At 41.7% G+C, this 19660-nt stretch overlaps 1 protein-coding gene across 1 annotated transcript in view; it reads left to right on the top strand.

Moving 5' to 3' along the window:
- ASCC3 (activating signal cointegrator 1 complex subunit 3) overlaps positions 1–19660 on the top strand; it is a 514213-nt gene that overhangs the window by 194951 nt on the left and 299602 nt on the right. Inside the window, exon 11 of the mRNA XM_048844924.2 lies at positions 8707–8871. Coding sequence (XP_048700881.1) covers positions 8707–8871 — 165 coding nt within the window. The remainder of the gene's footprint in view (positions 1–8706; positions 8872–19660) is intronic.

The raw sequence follows: 19660 nt of genomic DNA, 5'->3' as shown, positions 1-19660 counted from the left end.
GAATATGACAAGGGAACTGAAGCTACATATACTTTTAGACAGGTTTCAGAGGAACAGCCGTGTTAGTCTGTATTCGCAAAAAGAAAAGGAGTACTTGTGGCACCTTAGAGACTAACCAATTTATTTGAGCATGAGCTTTCGTGAGCTACAGCTCACTTCATCAGATGTTTACCGTGGAAACTGCAGCAGACTTTATATACACACAGAGAATATGAAACAATACCTCCTCCCACCCCACTGTCCAGCTGGTATTACCAGCAGGACAGTGGGGTGGGAGGAGGTATTGTTTCATATTCTCTGTGTGTATATAAAGTCTGCTGCAGTTTCCACGGTAAACATCTGATGAAGTGAGCTGTAGCTCACGAAAGCTCATGCTCAAATAAATTGGTTAGTCTCTAAGGTGCCACAAGTACTCCTTTTCTTTTTGCGATATACTTTTAGGTTATCACTGAGAGCTCTCTACTTCAGGGAGAAGCTCCACATCCTTTGCAAGGTACATTTGCCCAGCATTGTGGCTCACATTCACAGAGAAGTAAACTTTCAGGTTGACTGGCTCTGCAGAAATAGTGTCCCAGATACTGTGATTTGATACTGTGGATAAACGTTGAGTTTTTTATGGTGTTATTGTGAAGGAAAATGCATTGCACACCAAATAAGAATACTGTATATGCTTTAGAATTCAGGGGATGATCACTTAAAACTCAGACTAGCAAATGAGAGGAATGACTTTTCAAGAGGAATGTTTTTTCACATTCTAAATTTAGGGAAATAGCTCAGTATCCCAGTTACCATTGTCTGTTAACTGTTGGAAGCTGAAATTTATTTTATTATCCGGCAGCTCGCAGAAGCTACTAGATCGCACACCCTTGTTCTCATGGGTGACTTTAATTTTCCTGATTTTCCTGGGAGAGCAATACAGTAGTGCATAGACAATCCAGGAAGTTTTTGGAAAGCGTAGGGGACAATTTCCTGGTGCAAGTGCTAGAGGAGCCAACTAGGGGGGGAGCTTTTCTTGACCTGCTGCTCACAAACCGGGAAGAATTAGTAGGGGAAGCAAAAGTGGATGGGAATCTGGGAGGCAGTGACCATGAGTTGGTTGAGTTCAGGATCCTGACACAGGGAAGAAAGGTAAGCAGCAGGATATGGACCGTGGACTTAGACTTCGACTCCCTCAGGGAACGGATGGGTAGGATCCCCTGGGGGACTAACATGAAGGGGAAAGGAGTCCAGAAGAGCTGGCTGTATTTCAAGGAATCCCTGTTGAGGACAAACCATCCCGATGTGTCAAAAGAATAGTAAATATGGCAGGCGACCAGCTTGGCTTAATGGTGAAATCCTAGTGGACCTTAAACATAAAAAAGAAGCTTACAAGAAGTGGAAGGTTGGACATCTGACCATGGAAGAGTATAAAAATATTGCTCGGGCATGTAGGAATGAAATCAGGAGGGCCAAATCGCACCTGGAGCTGCAGCTAGCGAGAGATGTCAAGAGTAACAAGAAGGGTTTCTTCAGGTATGTTGGCAACAAGAAGAAAGCCAAGGAAAGTGTGGACCCCTTACTGAATGAGGGAGGCAACCTAGTGACAGAGGATGTGGAAAAAGCTAATGTACTCAATGCTTTTTTTGCCTCTGTTTTCACTAACAAGGTCAGCTCCCAGACTGCTGCGCTGGGCATCGCAAAATGGGGAAGAGATGGCCAGCCCTCTGTGGAGATAGAGGTGGTTAGGGACTATTTAGAAAAGCTGGTCGTGCACAAGTCCATGGGGCCGGACGAGTTGCATCCGAGAGTGCTGAAGGAATTGGCGGCTGTGATTGCAGAGCCATTGGCCATTATCTTTGAAAACTCGTGGCGAACGGGGAAAGTCCCGGATGACTGGAAAAAGGCTAATGTAGTGCCAATCTTTAAAAAAGGGAAGAAGGAGGATCCTGGGAACTACAGGCCAGTCAGCCTCACCTCAGTCCCTGGAAAAATCATGGAGCAGGTCCTCAAAGAATCAATCGTGAAGCACTTGCATGAGAGGAAAGTGATCAGGAACAGCCAGCATGGATTCACCAAGGGAAGGTCATGCCTGACTAATCTAATCGCCTTTTATGATGAGATTACTGGTTCTGTGGATGAAGGGAAAGCAGTGGATGTATTGTTTCTTGACTTTAGCAAAGCTTTTGACACGGTCTCCCACAGTATTCTTGTCAGCAAGTTAAGGAAGTATGGGCTGGATGAATGCACTACAAGGTGGGTAGAAAGCTGGCTAGATTGTCGGGCTCAACGGGTAGTGATCAATGGCTCCATGTCTAGTTGGCAGCCGGTATCAAGTGGAGTGCCCCAAGGGTCGGTCCTGGGGCCGGTTTTGTTCAATATCTTCATAAATGATCTGGAGGATGGTGTGGATTGCACTCTCAGCAAATTTGCGGATGATACTAAACTGGGAGGAGTGGTAGATACGCTGGAGGGGAGGGATAGGATACAGAAGGACCTAGACAAATTGGAGGATTGGGCCAAAAGAAATCTGATGAGGTTCAATAAGGATAAGTGCAGGGTCCTGCACTTAGGACGGAAGAACCCAATGCACAGCTACAGACTAGGGACCGAATGGCTAGGCAGCAGTTCTGCGGAAAAGGACCTAGGGGTGACAGTGGACGAGAAGCTGGATATGAGTTAGCAGTGTGCCCTTGTTGCCAAGAAGGCCAATGGCATTTTGGGATGTATAAGTAGGGGCATAGCGAGCAGATCGAGGGACGTGATCCTCCCCCTCTATTCGACATTGGTGAGGCCTCATCTGGAGTACTGTGTCCAGTTTTGGGCCCCATACTTCAAGAAGGATGTGGATAAATTGGAGAGAGTCCAGCGAAGGGCAACAAAAATGATTAGGGGTCTGGAACACATGAGTCATGAGGAGAGGCTGAGGGAGCTGGGATTGTTTAGCCTGCAGAAGAGAAGAATGAGGGGGGATTTGATAGCTGCTTTCAACTACCTGAAAGGGGGTTCCAAAGAGGATGGCTCTAGACTGTTCTCAATGGTAGCAGATGACAGAACGAGGAGTAATGGTCTCAAGTTGCAGTGGGGGAGGTTTAGATTGGATATTAGGAAAAACTTTTTCACTAAGAGGGTGGTGAAACACTGGAATGCGTTACCTAGGGAGGTGGTAGAATCTCCTTCCTTAGAGGTTTTTAAGGTCAGGCTTGACAAAGCCCTGGCTGGGATGATTTAACCGGGAATTGGTCCTGCTTCAAGCAGGGGGTTGGACTAGATGACCTTCAGGGGTCCCTTCCAACCCTGATATTCTATGATTCTATGGGAGGAGTGGTAGATACGCTGGAGGGCAGGGATAGGATAGAGAGGGATCTAGACAAATTGGAGGAATGGGCCAAAATAAATCTGATGAGGTTCAATAAGGGTAAGTGCAGGGTCCTGCACTTAGGACGGAAGAACCCAATGCACAGCTACAGACTAGGGACCGAATGGCTAGGCAGCAGCTCTGCGGAAAAGGACCTAGGGGTGCCCGTGGATGAGAAGCTGGATATGAGTCAGCAGTGTGCCCTTGTTGCCAAGAAGGCCAATGGCATTTTGGGATGTATAAGTAGGGGCATAGCGAGCAGATCGAGGGACGTGATCGTCTCCCTCTATTCGACATTGGTGAGGCCTCATCTGGAGTACTGTGTCCAGTTTTGGGCCCCACACTGCAAGAAGGATGTGGATAAATTGGAGAGAATCCAGCGAAGGGCAACAAAAATGATTAGGGGTCTGGAACACATGAGTTATGAGGAGAGGCTGAGGGAACTGGGATTGTTTAGTCTGCGGAAGAGAAGAATGAGGGGGGATTTGATAGCTGCTTTCAACTACCTGAGAGGTGGTTCCAGAGAGGATGGTTCTAGACTATTCTCAGTGGTAGAAGATGACAGGACAAGGAGTAATGGTCTCAAGTTGCAGTGGGGGAGGTTTAGGTTGGATATTAGGAAAAACTTTTTCACTAGGAGTGTGGTGAAACACTGGAATGCGTTACCTAGGGAGGTGGTAGAATCTCCTTCCTTAGAAGTTTTTAAGGTCAGGCTTGACAAAGCCCTGGCTGGGATGATTTAATTGGGGATGGGTCCTGCTTTGAGCAGGGGGTTGGACTAGATGGCCTCCTGAGGTCCCTTCCAACCCTGATATTCTATGATTCTATTAGAACTCACTTAAACAAAGACCACTCTCTTTAACAAAGCTAACTCCACTTCCTGTAATTGCATGTTCTTCCAGCAATATTATTGATCTAGCTAAGGTTCCTGTGCCAATTATTCTGAAGATGTTTTGTGGTTTGTGAAGATGTTTTAAGGCAGGATCTTTGGAATCTGAGTCTAGTGATCTGAGAAGGCCTAGAAGAGTGAATTGGTGAAAAATCAATAATTTTTGTAGCTTTCCTAGCTGAGTTGAGCGGCTGAAAGGAAGAAGTTATTATGGGAGCTGGGGAAAGATATTCAAGAAGCTATGGAAGAAAGAGGTTGAGGGGAAATTGAGAGGGAATTTCTCAATTTCTGAAGCAGACCCCAACATTTTGGGAAGAGGGAGCAAAATTATTGTGGATCCCAGCACAATTTAATCTTAATCTACCCTTACAGGTCTTGTTGAAAAAACATTAGCGAGTAATGAGAATATTTGGTATATCTTCCTTGTTTGTATCTAGGAAGTGGAGTACTAATTTTTAATAATAGCAAGCAGGCTATTTCTTCTGTTACTGTAGGGTATTTCAATTATTATAAAAATGTGGATAAGACTGAACCTGGCATTCTGTCACAGAATTTAGTAAATATCTTGCAGAAATGGATTGCTTGGAGTCTTACTGTAAAAACTTTTCTTAGATTACAGCAAAATTGTACAGAATGCAAGTAGCTGCTGTGTGAGCTTTTCTAGAGACTTGCTATTCGTACATTCAATCTGCAGACACTGGCATCTGCAGAGATGATTGTCAGTTTACTCTTCATGATGTTTTAGTTCTGAGCTTCTGAAAAGCTGAGATTCAAAATTGCATCCAGTTTTGAAAAGTAGGTTTTTTTTGTTTTTTTTTTTAAAGTTTACAAGAACCTGTAAGGAAATTGCAGAATGTTTTTTCTTGCAAGGCCTTAGGGTTAATTCTAATTTTTGGTGTGAAGCACTGATTGTTTAAACATGAAACATTAAAGTGAATGTGGCTTTTTTTCCCCAGTGCAAAGTTGAGAAGGATTGTTTAGCTATATGTACTGAAAAAAAAAATCATATTTTTTTCATTTAGATGTAAATAAATGAAAGTGTCCTGAAAAGTTCATCTTCTGTTTTTAATATAGCTACATTTTATATCAACATTCAAACTAGAATGACTTGGTATCCACTCTCCAAACATACCTTTGAGAAAACCATGTATTCAAAGAGGATTCAGCTTTGAATCATAGATTGATTTTCATAACTTGCAGATAAATGTTTCACAAACATATGATGTATTCATAATATAGGATACCCGTTTTTATGGCAAACTATTTTGCAAATTCTGGGTAGTTTGAGAATAGCGAAGGGGTATGGATTTTACCTTCTAGATCACTGGCTGAAATCTGGACCACATCAGTAGTAAGCAAAAGCAATCCCCAACTACTCAATGGCATATATAAAATAAATTAGTGGCGTCAGTCCAATTCTTAGATGACAAGTGTATACATTACTAAAAACTCATCAGAAATTGACAATCTTATAAACAGTCATAGCAAAGGGAGCAAATTTTCAAATGCACTGCAGAATGAATTATCCTCTGTTTGAGAGAATCCTTCCTGGTCAAGGGCAATATGGAAAAATGGTCACTTCTATCCATTTTCTATTATTAAATAGAAATACATTCACTAATAAAAAAAAAATCCTTAGCCTGTGTTAACACTATCAAGTTAATCAAAGAATCCTTATGCCCCATTGTTCATTAAAACAAGAAGAACAGTATTAATTTTGCTCTATAAATCATAAGAATATTCTGGTTTCTTAACTCTTGTAATACAGTCTCAATGAACTATCCAGGCCTGAACTGTAATTATTCTCTTTAGTTTACAAGTTGCTTTTCAGATATAATGGTATTACTGTAAGCTTTATTTCAATAGTTAAAAGTTGCTTTTCTACTGAGCCTAAAGAAAAAGAGGCAGGTAAGGTTTCTACATGTCCTTGAAGTCTGAGATTTATGACTATCAGGGCAGTGATTTATTACATTATTTATAAGGACGTAAATAAACAACAAATGACTGTCCTTAACTCTCAGTGGGGTGACCAGGTGTCTGGTTTTCGTCCGGAACACCTGGTTGAAAAGGGACCCTGGTGGCTCCAGTCAGCACAGCTGACTGGGCCGTTAAGTCTGGTCGGCGGTGCTGCTCAGCTAAGGCAGGCTAGTGCCTACCTATCTTGAGGCACCGTGCTGTGCCCCAGAAGTGACCAGCAGATCCGGGTACTAGGTGTGGGGGCAGGAAGCTCCACGTGCTGCCCCTGCCCCGTGAACCAGCTCCGCACTCCCATTGGCAGGGAACCGGCCAATGGGAGCTAGGAGGGCAGTGCTTGCGGGTGAGAACACTCCACGGCACTTCCTGGCCCCCCCGCCTAGGACTCAGACCTGCTGGCTGCTTTTGGGGCACAGCGCGGTGCCCCAGGACAAGCAGGGAGCCTGCCTTAGCCCCCCTGCTGCGCCGCTGAGCATGAGCCCCCCAAGGTAAACCCATGCCCCAACCCTGAACCCCAACCCCCTGTCCTGACCCCCCTCCAAACCTGGAGCCTCCTCCTGCACCCCCAACCCCTCATCCCTGTCCCCACTCCAGAGCCTGCACCCCCAGCCCAGAGCCCCCTCCCACATCTTGAACCCCTCATCCCCAGTCCCACCCCAGAGTCCTTACCCCTTTGTGTACCCCAACCCCCTACCTCAGCCCACAGCCCCCTCCCACGTTCCGAATCTGACAGCTCCAGCCTGGAGCCCCCTCTTGCACCCTAAACCCCTTATCTCCAGCCCCACCCCAGAGCCCTCACCCCTTCCACAGCCCAGTGAAAGTGAGTGAGGGTGGGGGAGAGTGAGCCACTGAGGGAGGGGAAATGTACTGAGCAGGGACGGGGACTCAAACAAGGGGCAGGGCTAGGGTGTTGAATTTTGTGTGGTAGAAAGTGGTAATCCTAACTCTCAGCCATAAATGCCTGGCAGTAAACACCCAAAAAGTTACCATTTTTTGCCAGTGTTCAGTGTTGAGGGGTATATGAGACATCCATTTGCAGAGTATAACTATAATATTGTTGGAAAATATCTTTAATGGTGGCCACTGTATCGGCAATTTGCAAATTAAAGATGTTGCTTCTTATAGCATAAAACTGTAACCCGTAGTGTTTGACAGGGTTATCAGATCGTGTACAGTGCGGGGGAGATACCTGTACTGCTTTTTATGCATGTTATATATACATCCGCTTACCTGCTTGATATTATTCTGTCTGGCTACACAGAGTGAATTTAAAGGGGCAGTTAGGAAGAGCAAGCAGTAAACGAATCAATGGTAGACATAAGACACCTGGGTTAAACAACTTCAAGACAGTGAAGATAACAATAGCTGGGCCATTAATTGGGAAGATGCTGTTTCCAGACACCAGCGAAGTTACTCAGCTTTGGCCAGAGCTTAGAGATCAAAAGAGCCATAAACAATTAAAAGTATACCCTGGGCGAAAGATAGGGTTGGTGAGTCAGCAGCACCTCAGGAGGTGGGTATGGAGAGAGAAACAGGACATTGGCAGACACGCAGTAAGAGGCTGAGAATGCTGCAGGGTGCTCTCTCTCCCATCCCAAAGATTGAGGTATCTAGGCTAAGTAGAAATCACCAAAACTTGTAAGGAAAGGATAAGGTTTAGGTAAGATGGAGGAGAGGGGGGAGGATATGTGTGGAGAGGGAGAGAGAGACACGTACTACACTTCCATAATTTTAACTCGGGGTTTTTTTGCTTATTATGTACCTTTGTATGAATAAACAATAAGCTGGTTTTGGAAAAACTGTCGTTAGCCACTGGTCACAGCTCCTGAAGGAAAATCTCCTGCAGGGGCCAAGATCAACTGGATCTGCTAGAGGAGCCACAGTTGGTGAATAGGGGAGCTGCAACCCAGAGATCAACCACTCAGACTGGAACAGTGGGGTTCTACTTTGGAGAGAAGTAAAGGAAGAAAATCTTGTCACCTGAGGAGTACCCTCAAGAGGGGCTGCAAAGGGGTCTGAAGTGCCCTGTAACTGACAGGTGGTGAAAATTGGAAACATGATATTATTTTATTTATCACTGGTATCATTCAGTGAGACTTAGTGTATGTTTACAGTGCAGTTAGATGTCTGTGCTAGCTGACTTGGGCTTGTGCGGCTCAGGCGAAAGGGCTGGTTAATTGCAGTATAGATATTTGGGCTGGGACTGGAGCCTGGGCTCTGGGACCCTGTGAAAGGGGAGGGTCTTAGAGCTCGGGCTTCAGCCCGAGCCTGAACATTTGCACCCCAATTAAACAGCCCATTAGCCCAAGCCCCGCAAACCTGAGTCAGCTGGCACAGGCCAGCACCGGGTTCTTAATTGCAGTGTATGTCTACTCTTCGTCTCCTAAGTCACTTAAATGCTTTTGAAAATTTCACCTGTAGTGTTAGATTGATAGAATTGTTGTTTTTTGATGTAGCTGGCATGAATTTTCCTTTGTGGATGCTTAGGATTCTTTTTCCTGTTTGACAGATGCTCGTGACCACTCCAGAGAAATGGGATGTAGTGACAAGAAAGAGTGTTGGGGATGTAGCACTCTCTCAACTTGTAAAGCTCCTGATTCTTGATGAAGTGCATCTGTTGCATGAAGACAGAGGACCAGTGCTAGAGAGTTTAGTGGCACGCACCTTACGTCAGGTAAGAGTAAAAATCTTGACATTGACTTTCAGAAATAATTCAAGAATAAATAGAATTTAGAGGTAAAAAATCAAGTATTTTAAAATATTACCTCATGGTACTTTGGCAGCATGTAATTCTTTTAGTTGTAATAAGTGCTACAATACAAAGGAAGGAGGTGTATATTTCATTTTTGTCTAGCAATCGGACTTCCCTTATCGTATCATATTAAATGACTGGGAAGGGATGTCAAAAATTCTATAATGTAAATTTTATTTGTGCTACTTTTGGCTACCAGTCTAAGGGGAAAATCAAAGTGTTTTTCATCGTTAAATGAATATTATATGTGAATAAATTTTTTAGGATTAATGCTTCATTAATGAGTTATTAGTGTCTTAGGCAAAACTATGAATGGGAACTTACATTTTACTAGGATTTTTCAGTACAAAGTGAAATCTGCTGATATGATACTGTTTGACAAAGTATGAATGCAGAGTAGTAGATTGAAACTAAGGAAGATTTATAGTGCTGCTGGAAAAGTATTATGTAAAGGAGTAGTAGAAGCATAATCTTATGTGATACTCTGACTGGTATTTTCTAAATACCAGAGGGGTGTGTAGCAGAGGGGGGAAAGAGGGAATGGAGAGCACAGAAGAATACAAGATTCTCGTGATCCAGTACAAATAGAAGAAGTTCAGAGATCGACAATGAATATGATTAGAGCCATGGTGCAGGCTTCCATATGAAGAGAGATTTTAAGTGCAGGATTTTAAGATTTTAAGTGAGAGAGGAAGTGAATAAGAAGGGACATGATAAAGTAATGAATGATATAAAGAAGATAAATGGAGTTCCTATTTATCCTTTTCATTATACAAGAACAAGGGTACCTACAATGAAATTAACTGGCAAAACAACTGAAATAGATAAAAGGAAATATTGTTGTGATCAACACATTGATTTGTGGGGTCAAAAAAGGGTTAGACATTTCTTTGAACAATTAGCGCACCCACAAGTACACTGTATAGGACAACTGTTTTAGAAGGACTTATAAACTCTCACGCTTTGTGGCTGAAGCCAACCCTTAACAAGCAAGGGCTAAAAATAAACTTCCTTATAGGCAGACTATTCCATAAGAGCCAACTGAAGGTTGCTTGCATGACAGGATACTGAACAAAATGGACCACTGGTTAGATCTACTACGATAATACTGATGTCCCTGTGTAAGTGCAATATAGGTGATAATTATTACCATTGCTACTGTTGCGTCAAAATGTTGGAAAACTCTACTTTGTGCTAAGATCCCTTGTCTTAGAATAAAGCTTTAAACCTTCCAGATCAGTGGATTTTTGGTGAGTTCTGTGCAATTTTGTGTACAGTGTTTTTTTTTTCTTTTGTGGGAGGTATTGTTTGTTATCCCAGATGTCTTATAAAAAAGACCTGGTATTCTAGTGTTGATTTCTCTATTTCTAATATAGAAGAGCAGCATCTACATACTCTTTTATTCCTATGAGACTTGCAGCATCATTTTTTCATAGCACAAAGATATTTTGTTTCAAATTGATATCACTGGAATTTTAAGACAATAAAAACTGAACTCTTGAATCACTGTTGGACTTCAGCTAATTTTGTGTCCAGTAAATATGTAATTAAATAACCCCTTCCTCACCCAAAAAACAAACAGGAAAAATCTTAAACCAAAAACAAACAGAAAAACACACTACCACCAACCATAGTTAAGCAGAAATTGTAGCATCAGAAATTGAGCCCTCATGAATTGCCACTTGCTTTCATAATGGCAAGAAGAAGAAGAAGTGGAGAGTACTGCATATCTTCATAACAGAATTTGCAAAATTGTGGGGAAGGGAAGAGAAATGAATATAAAAATACTGAGATAGAAGAAAACCTCACTATGATAGACACACATTCTAGAAGAGAAGGCTAATCAACAGAGAAAACAAAACTGTGTAAACAGAACTTTTTGTAAAAGATTAGAAGGTAAGCGGTAGAAACAAAAAAAGATCAAAATGTTTTAGAATAATGAGCCCTCCAGAGGTGAAGGACAAACAAGATGCATCTATTTTGAACAACAGCTGCCTAATATTCTTAAAATAGAAGCAAAAAATTTGTGAGTCTGCAATCTGCTTTTTATAAAATTAGAGTTCATTGCTGCATGAGGCGCTACAAAGGAAGAAATGCCTATTGTTTCCATTTATATTTTGCTTTAGACAGATTAAAGCAGGTTACTGCCATTGACTTCCTTTTGGACAGGATTTCACCCTAAAAAATGTAGAATAGTTCTCTCAATACAATCATATATCTTATGCCAAAACTCTGTTTTATTTCAAACAAACATTAAAAGTCTAGCCTTTTAAGACATAGAGACTGATATGGACTTGAAAACAATGAGACAAGAATGCCAATATGGAACGTGCAACTTTATTAACTAACAGGGACTTTTCTCCTCCCCACAACACATGCACAAACACACACACACTGTCGCTGTCTCTCTCAAATTACCAGCAGGGCCATTCCAGTGCAGGGCTCTACAAACTTGAGGATGATATGAGGGCACTGCCTTCTCTACACCTCCAGACCTGGGACCCAGAGTACCAATCCTACTTTCCTTCACTCAGGAAGTAAGAGAGATGAGATGACAGGAGCCATGTGCTGTGTGACAGATGGATGCATGCCTCCTCACCATGTGATGTCATGCTCTGGACCCGTACCCACACAGCATATTGGAGAAATATAGTCTAGACAAACTGTAAACAGGGTTCTCGAGACAGCAGGGAGCGGAGATGGCAGGAGACCAAGAAAATTTTCATTTCGTCAAACACAGGTGAGAAGAATGAACATGGAGCCTCCTTCTCTACCAGACTCCATTTCACCTTCTTTACTGTTGGAATAAACTTTGCTTTGAGCTGTAATTCTCTGAAGAATCCACTTCCAAATTAACTGGACTGTAAAAAAAAAAAAAAAAAAAAAAAAAAAAGGGGGGGGGGGGGCAGAAAATCCCAAATTCATGCTCTCTCTCTTTGACGTTAGAAGAAAAGGGAACCAGCCCTTTGACTTCAGCGGGAGATCCTGACCTGAGAATTTGGTCAACCATGTTGCTGGGTACATGTGGTAAGGATTTTACCTTGAACCAAATCTATCTTGTTAAGTTTTAGCTACTAGAAAACATTTTATCATCTTTTCTCATGTAATCATTTCTGACTTTAATTCTGATACTTGAATTCGCTTAAAATCCTATCTTCTTTTGTTATTAAAGTTGTGTCTCACAATTGAGCGGGAAGGGCACATCAAGTGGGGTCCTTCCGAGATCTGTCTTGGGTCCAGTTCTATTTGATATCCTCATGGATTATGAGATAGAGAATATGCTTATGAAGTTTGCAGATGATACCAAGGTGAGAGGGATTTCAAGTGTTTACAGGATTAAAATTTAATATGATCTTGACAAAACAGACAAATGGTCTGACAAATCCTAAGCACTACACTTAGGAAGAAATAATCAGTTGCACAAATACAAAATGGGAAATGACTGCCTAGGAAGGAGTACTGCAGAAAAGGACCTCGGGGTTATGATGGATTACAAACTAAATATGGGTCAACAGTATAATACTGTTTGGGGGAAGAACGCAAACATCATTCTGGGATGTATTAGCAATACACAAGAAGTAATTCCGTCACTCTACTCACCACTGGAGTATTGTGTCCAGTTCTGGGTAGTACACTTCAGGAAAGATATGGACAAATTGGAGAAAGCTCAGAAGAGAGTAATAAAAAAAAATGATTAAAGATCTAGCAAACATGACCTAAGAGGAAAGATTGAAAAAACTGGGTTTGTTTAGTCTGGAGAAGAGAAGACTAAGGTGGGACATGATAACAGTCTTCAAGTACATAAAAGTTTGTTATAAAGAAAAGGGTGATAAATTGTTCTCTTTAACCAATGGGGACAGGACAAGAAGTAATGGAATTAAATTGCAGCAAGGGAGATTTAGGTTAGAAAAAAATCCTAAATGTAAGGGTAACTAAGCACAGGAACAAATTACCTAGGGAGGCTGTGGAATCTCCATCAGTGGAGGTTTAAAAAAACAGGTTAGACAAACACCAGTCAGGATCTCCTAGATAATATTTAGTCCCACCTCAGAGCAGGGGACTGGGCTAGATAACCTACTGAGGTTCCTTCCAGTCCTACATTTGAATGGTTACAGGGCCCTCCAATTGGTTCCTTTTTGACCTTGCAACTGCACTGAAACCTGCCATAGAGGAGACAGTAATCAGCTTACACATCTACCTGAATCCTGCCAGGCAGCTAGAAAGGCATCCACCTGCTGCCTGAGGTCCTTTTTTAAAAAAAAAAAAACCCTCTCACCCCATGTTGGATAGCTGTACTCCATCCTGTCAAAACAGTTCATCTTCATCACTCAAGGTTTGCAAGCATGGCAAACCATTCTGTGCTAATCTCTGTGAGTGAATTGTCCTTTTGATCCACCCAGGGTACCACATCATCCATCCATGATCTTCTTTTTCTGCCTCATGTTCTTCCATCAGTTTTCCCTTCTAGTGCTTGTGTTTAGGGGTTGCCTGCTGAACCTCTTAAATTGTGTCCTATAAATAGTGTCTTGCATGTAATAAAATCTTTGACTAGTGTTTGAAGAGTTCCAGTCATTTCCAATACTTTTTCATTGAGAATATGACCTATCCATGATACTTTCGGAACTCCTCTCTATCACCATAATTTGAAGGGTTGTAATTTATTGATTGTTTGAATGTCCTTGTTTCACAGCCATCATTTAACACAGACCAAATGTAGGTTTTTAAGAGCTGGACTTTATTCTTCAGATTTACATCTCTTCTCATCAGATGTTTATTTTTTCAGACTGTCTCTTCAGCTCTTTCTGTTCTGGTGCAGACTTCAGTATCTGATCTTCCATCTTCTGTAATGATGCTTCCTGAGTAGCAGTAGTTTGTCACTTGATGTATGGCTGTGTCACTCACTGGAATCTTGCATGCCATCATAATTTGTCTTGTCCGCATTCAACTCTAGACCATATTCTTTGCCATATTCATGTATAATTTTCCACTAACTTCATTAGATTATCTTCTGAATCAGCCAACCACACTGTCATCTGCATAGTGAATGTTAATCTGTTTTCCATTTATCTTAATATCTTCTTCTGTTTCTTCAATTAATTTAATCAAAGTATAAATGTTGAATAAAGTCGGTGGCAATATTCAACCTTGTCTCACTCCTCTCTTGATCTCTTAGATTTTCGCTTCCATCTTTCATTTATAATTGCCTTCTGATTCCAGTATAACTGTGTTATTATTGGGAGTTTATAATAGCGTTTATCTTGACTTTCCACATTTGAAACCATATTGTTCTTCGCATATTTCCTTATCAAACTTTCCTTGTATTTGGTCTTGAACAACTCGCAAAACTACCTTAGAGGCCTGTGACACTAGGCTGAGTGTTCTGTAGTTGTTACAATCCATGACATTGTCTTTTGGAAAAATGTAGATACCCAATTAAGTTGTAAAGTTGTCTGGTGATTTGCTTGTCTCAAACATAATCTTTGTTACCTCTGATGGGCCTTTCAAGCCTTCATCCCCTATGGTTTTTAACAGTTCAGCTGGTATTCCAATGCAGCCTAGTACTTTTTCATTCAGAAGTCTTTTTTTTATTGTTGCCATGACTTCATCCATTATTGGAAGGCTTACTTTATTAATCTTTGGTTGAGAATTTTTCAGGGCTATCACCATAGTTCTTCGATGTTGTCTCACCATCTCTCATTCTTACCTTTCAGGGTCTTTAAAATACTGTCAGTTTTTGTCCTAATGTGTCATATGGTCACCTTTCTTCTGTAATTGAAAGCTCTTATCTTTTGATTCATCTCACTTGATTTGTTCTTTGTCCAGCTGTTCAACTTCTTTGCATTTCTAATTCAACCATTCAGACTTCACAAATCTCCAGTTATTCTTAATCATTTTATTAATCTTTAGTATTCCTCTTTTTCTGTTCTCAATCTGTGCTTTTACTTTGTGTTATATCCATAAGAGCAATGATTTCATTTGTCATCCATAGGCTTTTCTTCGTTATTTATTTCTTCCTTACATATTTATCTGAAGTTTCTTTGGTAGCATCTTTCAGACATTTCAAAGTCAATTTATCTTTATTGTCATTAATGATCCACAACACTTCTTGTGAGTGAGTTTGTATCTCATGATTCCTCAGAGCTTTAGTGTTCCATCTGAGTAGCATTTGGCTTTCTGTAACTTTGTCAGTTTGATATTCAGTCTTACTAATACCAGCCTATTTTCTGATCCACAATGTGCACTTGGCATAACTTTAAGTTTCCTAACACCTTTTCTGTACCCATGTTAGATTGATTTACAAAAATTTTTTTGCTTTTTACATCCATCTTGCTGATTTTCATGTATGCCTGTTGCTTTTTTGTTGAAAATAAATATTGCAAATAATGCAGTTGTATTTCTTACGAAATTATATGAATATTTCTCCTCTGTCATTTCTTTCACCAAGGCCAAATGGGCCAATTGCCACAGTTAGTTTTTACCTTTCTACTTTTGTGTTCCAGTCTCCCATAAGGTTTACCACTCTCTTTCTTTTCACCACTGATTTCCATTACTACTTCAATGTTTTCATAGAATTTGTCAGCAGTTCTGGGGAGATAAGTTTACTCTCCGTATGGGAAACCACTGTATCCCCTTTTGTTGTAATATACTTAGCAGTTTCCCAGTTCACTTCCAATCTTGCCTGGTTGATCTTGGCAGGTCTGGCAATTCCTCACCAAACCTATCTTGAAAACATCTCTAAACAAAGACAGATCCAGGGAAAAGAGCTGAAATGAGGCTGACATCTCTCTTTATTCTGATGATCAAATTAACCCTTTTCCTGTGTCTAAATCATTCTCCCCCAGGTGAATAACAATAGTTTGTGAGGAGTGGGTGAGTTCCTGATGGGCAGGATCCCCTGGGAGAATAGCATGAGGGGGAAAGGAGTCCAGGAGAGCTGGGTGTATTTTAAAGAATCCTTATTGAGGTTACAGGAAGAAACCATCCCGATGTGTAGAAAGAATAGTAAATATGGCAGGCGACCAGCTTGGCTTCACAGTGAAATCCTTGCTGATCTTAAACACAAAAAAGAAGCTTATAAGAAGTGGAAGATTGGACAAATGACAAGGGAGGAATATAAAATATTGCTCAGGTATGCAGGAGTGAAATCAGGAAGGCCAAATCACACTTGGAGTTGCAGCTAGCAAGAGATGTTAAGGGTAACAAGAAAGGTTTCTTCAGGTATGCTAGCAACAAGAAGAAAGTCAAGGAAAGTGTGGGCCCCTTACTGAATGAGGAAGGCAACCTAGTGACAGAGGATGTGGAAAAAGCAAATGTACTCAATGCTTTTTTTGCCTCGGTCTTCACGAACAAGGTCAGCTCCCAGACTACTGCACTGGGCAGCCCAGCATGGGGAGGAGATGACCAGCCCTCTCTGGAGAAAGAAGTGGTTCGGGACTATGTAGAAAAGCTGGACGAGCACAAGACCATGGGGCCGGATGCGTTGCATCCGAGAGTGCTAAAGGAGTTGGCGGCTGTGATTGCAGAGCCATTGGCCATTATCATTGAAAACTCATGGCGATTGGGGGAGGTCCCGGATGACTAGAAAAAGGCTAATATATTGCCCATCTTTAGAAAAGGGAAGAAGGAGGATCCGGGGAACTACAGGCTAGTCAGTCTCAGCTCAGTCCCTGGAAAAATCATGGAGCAGGTCCTCAAGGAATCAATTCTGAAGCACGTAGAGGAGAGGAAAGTGATTAGGAACAGTCAGTATGGATTCACCAAAGGCAAGTAATGCCTGATTAATCTGATTGCCTTCTATGATGAGATAACTTGCTCTGTGGTTGAGGGGAAAGCAGTGAATGCGTTATTCCTTGACTTTAGCAAAGCTTTTGATACGGTCTCCCACAGTATTCTTGCCAGCAAGTTAAAGAAGTATGGGCTGGATGAATAGACTATACGGTGGATAGAAAGCTGGCTAGATCGTCGGGCTCAGTGGGTAGTGATCAATGGCTTCATGTCTAGTTGGCAGCTGGTATCAAGTGGAGTGCCCCAAGGGTCGGTCCTGGGGCCAGTTTTGTTCAATATCTTCATTAATGATCTGGAGAATGGCGCTGACTGCACCCTCAGCAAATTTGAGGATGATACTAAACTGAGAGGAGTGGTAGATATGCTGGAGGGTAGGGTTAGGAAACAGAGGGACCTAGACAAATTAGAGGATTGGCCAAAAGAAATCTGATGAAGTTCAACAAGGACAAGAGCACTTAGGATGGAAGAATCCCATGCACCGCTACAGACTAAGGGCCGAATGACTAGGCAGCAGTTCTGCAGAAAAGGACCTAGGGGTTACAGTGGACAAGAAGCTGGATATGAGTCAACAGTGTGCCCTTGTTCCCAATAAGGCCAACAGCATTTTGGGCCGTGTATGTAGGGGCATTGCCAGCATATCGAGGGACGTGATCGTTCCCATCTATTTGACACTGGTGAGGCCTCATCTGGAGTACTGTGTCCAGTTTTGGGCCCTACACAACAAGAAGAATGTGGAAAAATTGGAAAGAGTCCAGCGGAAGGCAACAAAAATGATTAGGGGCCTGGAACACGTGACTTATGAGGAGTGGCTGAGGGAACTGGGTTTGTTTAGTCTGCAGAAGAGAAGAATGAGGGGGGATTTGATAGCTACTTTCAACTACCTGAAAGGGGGTTCCAAAGAGGATGGATCTAGACTGTTCTCCCTGGTAGCAGATGACGGCACAAGGAGTAATGGTCTCAAGTTGCAGTGGGGGAGGTTAGGTTGGATATTAGGAAAAACGTTTTCACTAGGAGGGTGGTGAAGCACTGGAATGAATTACCTGGGGAGGTGGTAGAATCTCCTTCCTTAGAGGTTTTTAAGGTCAGGCTTGACAAAGCCCTGGCTGGGATGATTTAGTTGGGGATTGGTCCTGCTTTGAGCAGGGGGTTGGACTAGATGACCTCCTGAGGTCCCTTCCAGCCCTGATATTCTGTGAGTGAGAACAGCCTGCCATAGAGTTAATGAAGGTTCACTCACTTTTTCCATAGTGTCCCTCCTTCTCTGTCCTCTCAGGCAGCCAAATTGGGGAAGCCTAGCTGGAGGTGAAATGCCCTTTTGTGAACCCAATGAATAATAATAAGCCCACATATACAGATAGCTATAGGTCAGGCTTTGCTGCTGGATCCTGAAGAAGAACAAACAATAGCATGTTCAGCCGTGAAAGTTCCAGTTCAAATATTATTACCTTGAGGAGGCTGAATCTGAGACCTAAAGACTTGTGATTGCAAGTGTCCAATATTATGTATCTCATCTGCTGCCTTTCATAACATTTCAGAGAATGTAGCTGACCTGGTTCTAAATGAATAGGAGTCAAAGTCTTTTGAAGGCAAACTGAGAAACTTGACTTTTCTTCATCACTGCTGTGAACTGAAACATGTTTTTTTAAAAAAAAAAAATCTCATCTTTGTGGATGAACAAAGGTCCTGGACCCAAAGGCTGAATTGTGATGAATGCTTTTAATGTCTGCACAGGGCAAACTTCTACTTTGCTCCTCTCATTCAGCACAATCTTGATATCTCAACCAAGCTGACCTGTTTTTGGGTGATGTGAAGTTGAGCTGACTTCTTCCTTGCTTCAGTTGAAAATCAATCCTTGCTAGTACCCTGTCTGACTCGTTGTTCTTTAATTAAGAACTAGAGGCCCTACACTAAAATCTTCCCAGAAGACAACTGGGAATAATGCCTTAAAGAAGAGAGCCTTGCTGTCACTCCTATAAATCTAAATAGTGACTGGTTCTTCTTTAAGTGCTGGTCCCCATGTGTGTTCCACATGTGGGTATGCATGGGCACCATGCACCTAAGATTGGATATTTCTATAAAGTAGTGTCTGTTCCATGCCTATGCAGATACTTTCCTTTTGCTCCAAACTGAGGCTATAAGGGGCAGTAGACCACCTGCAATTCTGCCTTAAGCAGAACTGCTTTGCTGCCACTACTACGAATTTGAATAGTGACTGGTATTCTGGAATCTACTGTAAGGCCTTTTGAACATGACCAGCCTTACAGTAACACATGAACTAAAACCCTAAAGCCTGAATCAAGGAATGCCACCACCCTTGCACAAAAATAAATGTTTGCTTGTCTACCTGCAGTTGCTGATGTCAAACTTAATTAAGCCTATCATAAATTGGACTACTTGAGATTCTAGGATAGACCATATGTGGGAAGGACCAACATTTCTTCTACAAAAATTACCGACAAAAACCTCTTTTTGGGACTTAAGGTTGTTCACTTGATATATCGAAGGATTTTTTTTTAAAGATTATGCTTCGTTAAAAAAAAGATATTTTAGCAATCATCTCATTTATCTTTATAAACAAGCTACATTATAAAATAACTGGATGGAATGTGTTTGTCCATTATCATATACTAATTTAAAGGTGGCAGAATCTGGCCCTTTATGTCATGTTGTCTCATTGAGTAAGATGCTGCTCAACATGAGTAAAGATGGTAGACTGAAATGAATATATAGGATACATAAATTTTTAGACTGCATACATGATAAAACATATTGGTTAGATGGCTTGTGATAAAATAAAAACTAGGGTTTATTACTTAATAATAGCTAACATTTATGCCCTTAATGTGTATCAAAAGCACTATGAAGCATAGCAATATGATGGCAGCTGGTGAGTTTAATTATTAACTAAGTGGGCGGACAGACCATC

Source organism: Caretta caretta, chromosome 3, assembly GCF_965140235.1.
Source record: "Caretta caretta isolate rCarCar2 chromosome 3, rCarCar1.hap1, whole genome shotgun sequence".
Taxonomy (NCBI): domain Eukaryota; kingdom Metazoa; phylum Chordata; order Testudines; family Cheloniidae; genus Caretta; species Caretta caretta.
The sequence above is the reverse complement of the archived record's forward strand: the minus strand, read 5'-3'. Positions and strand labels throughout refer to the sequence as shown.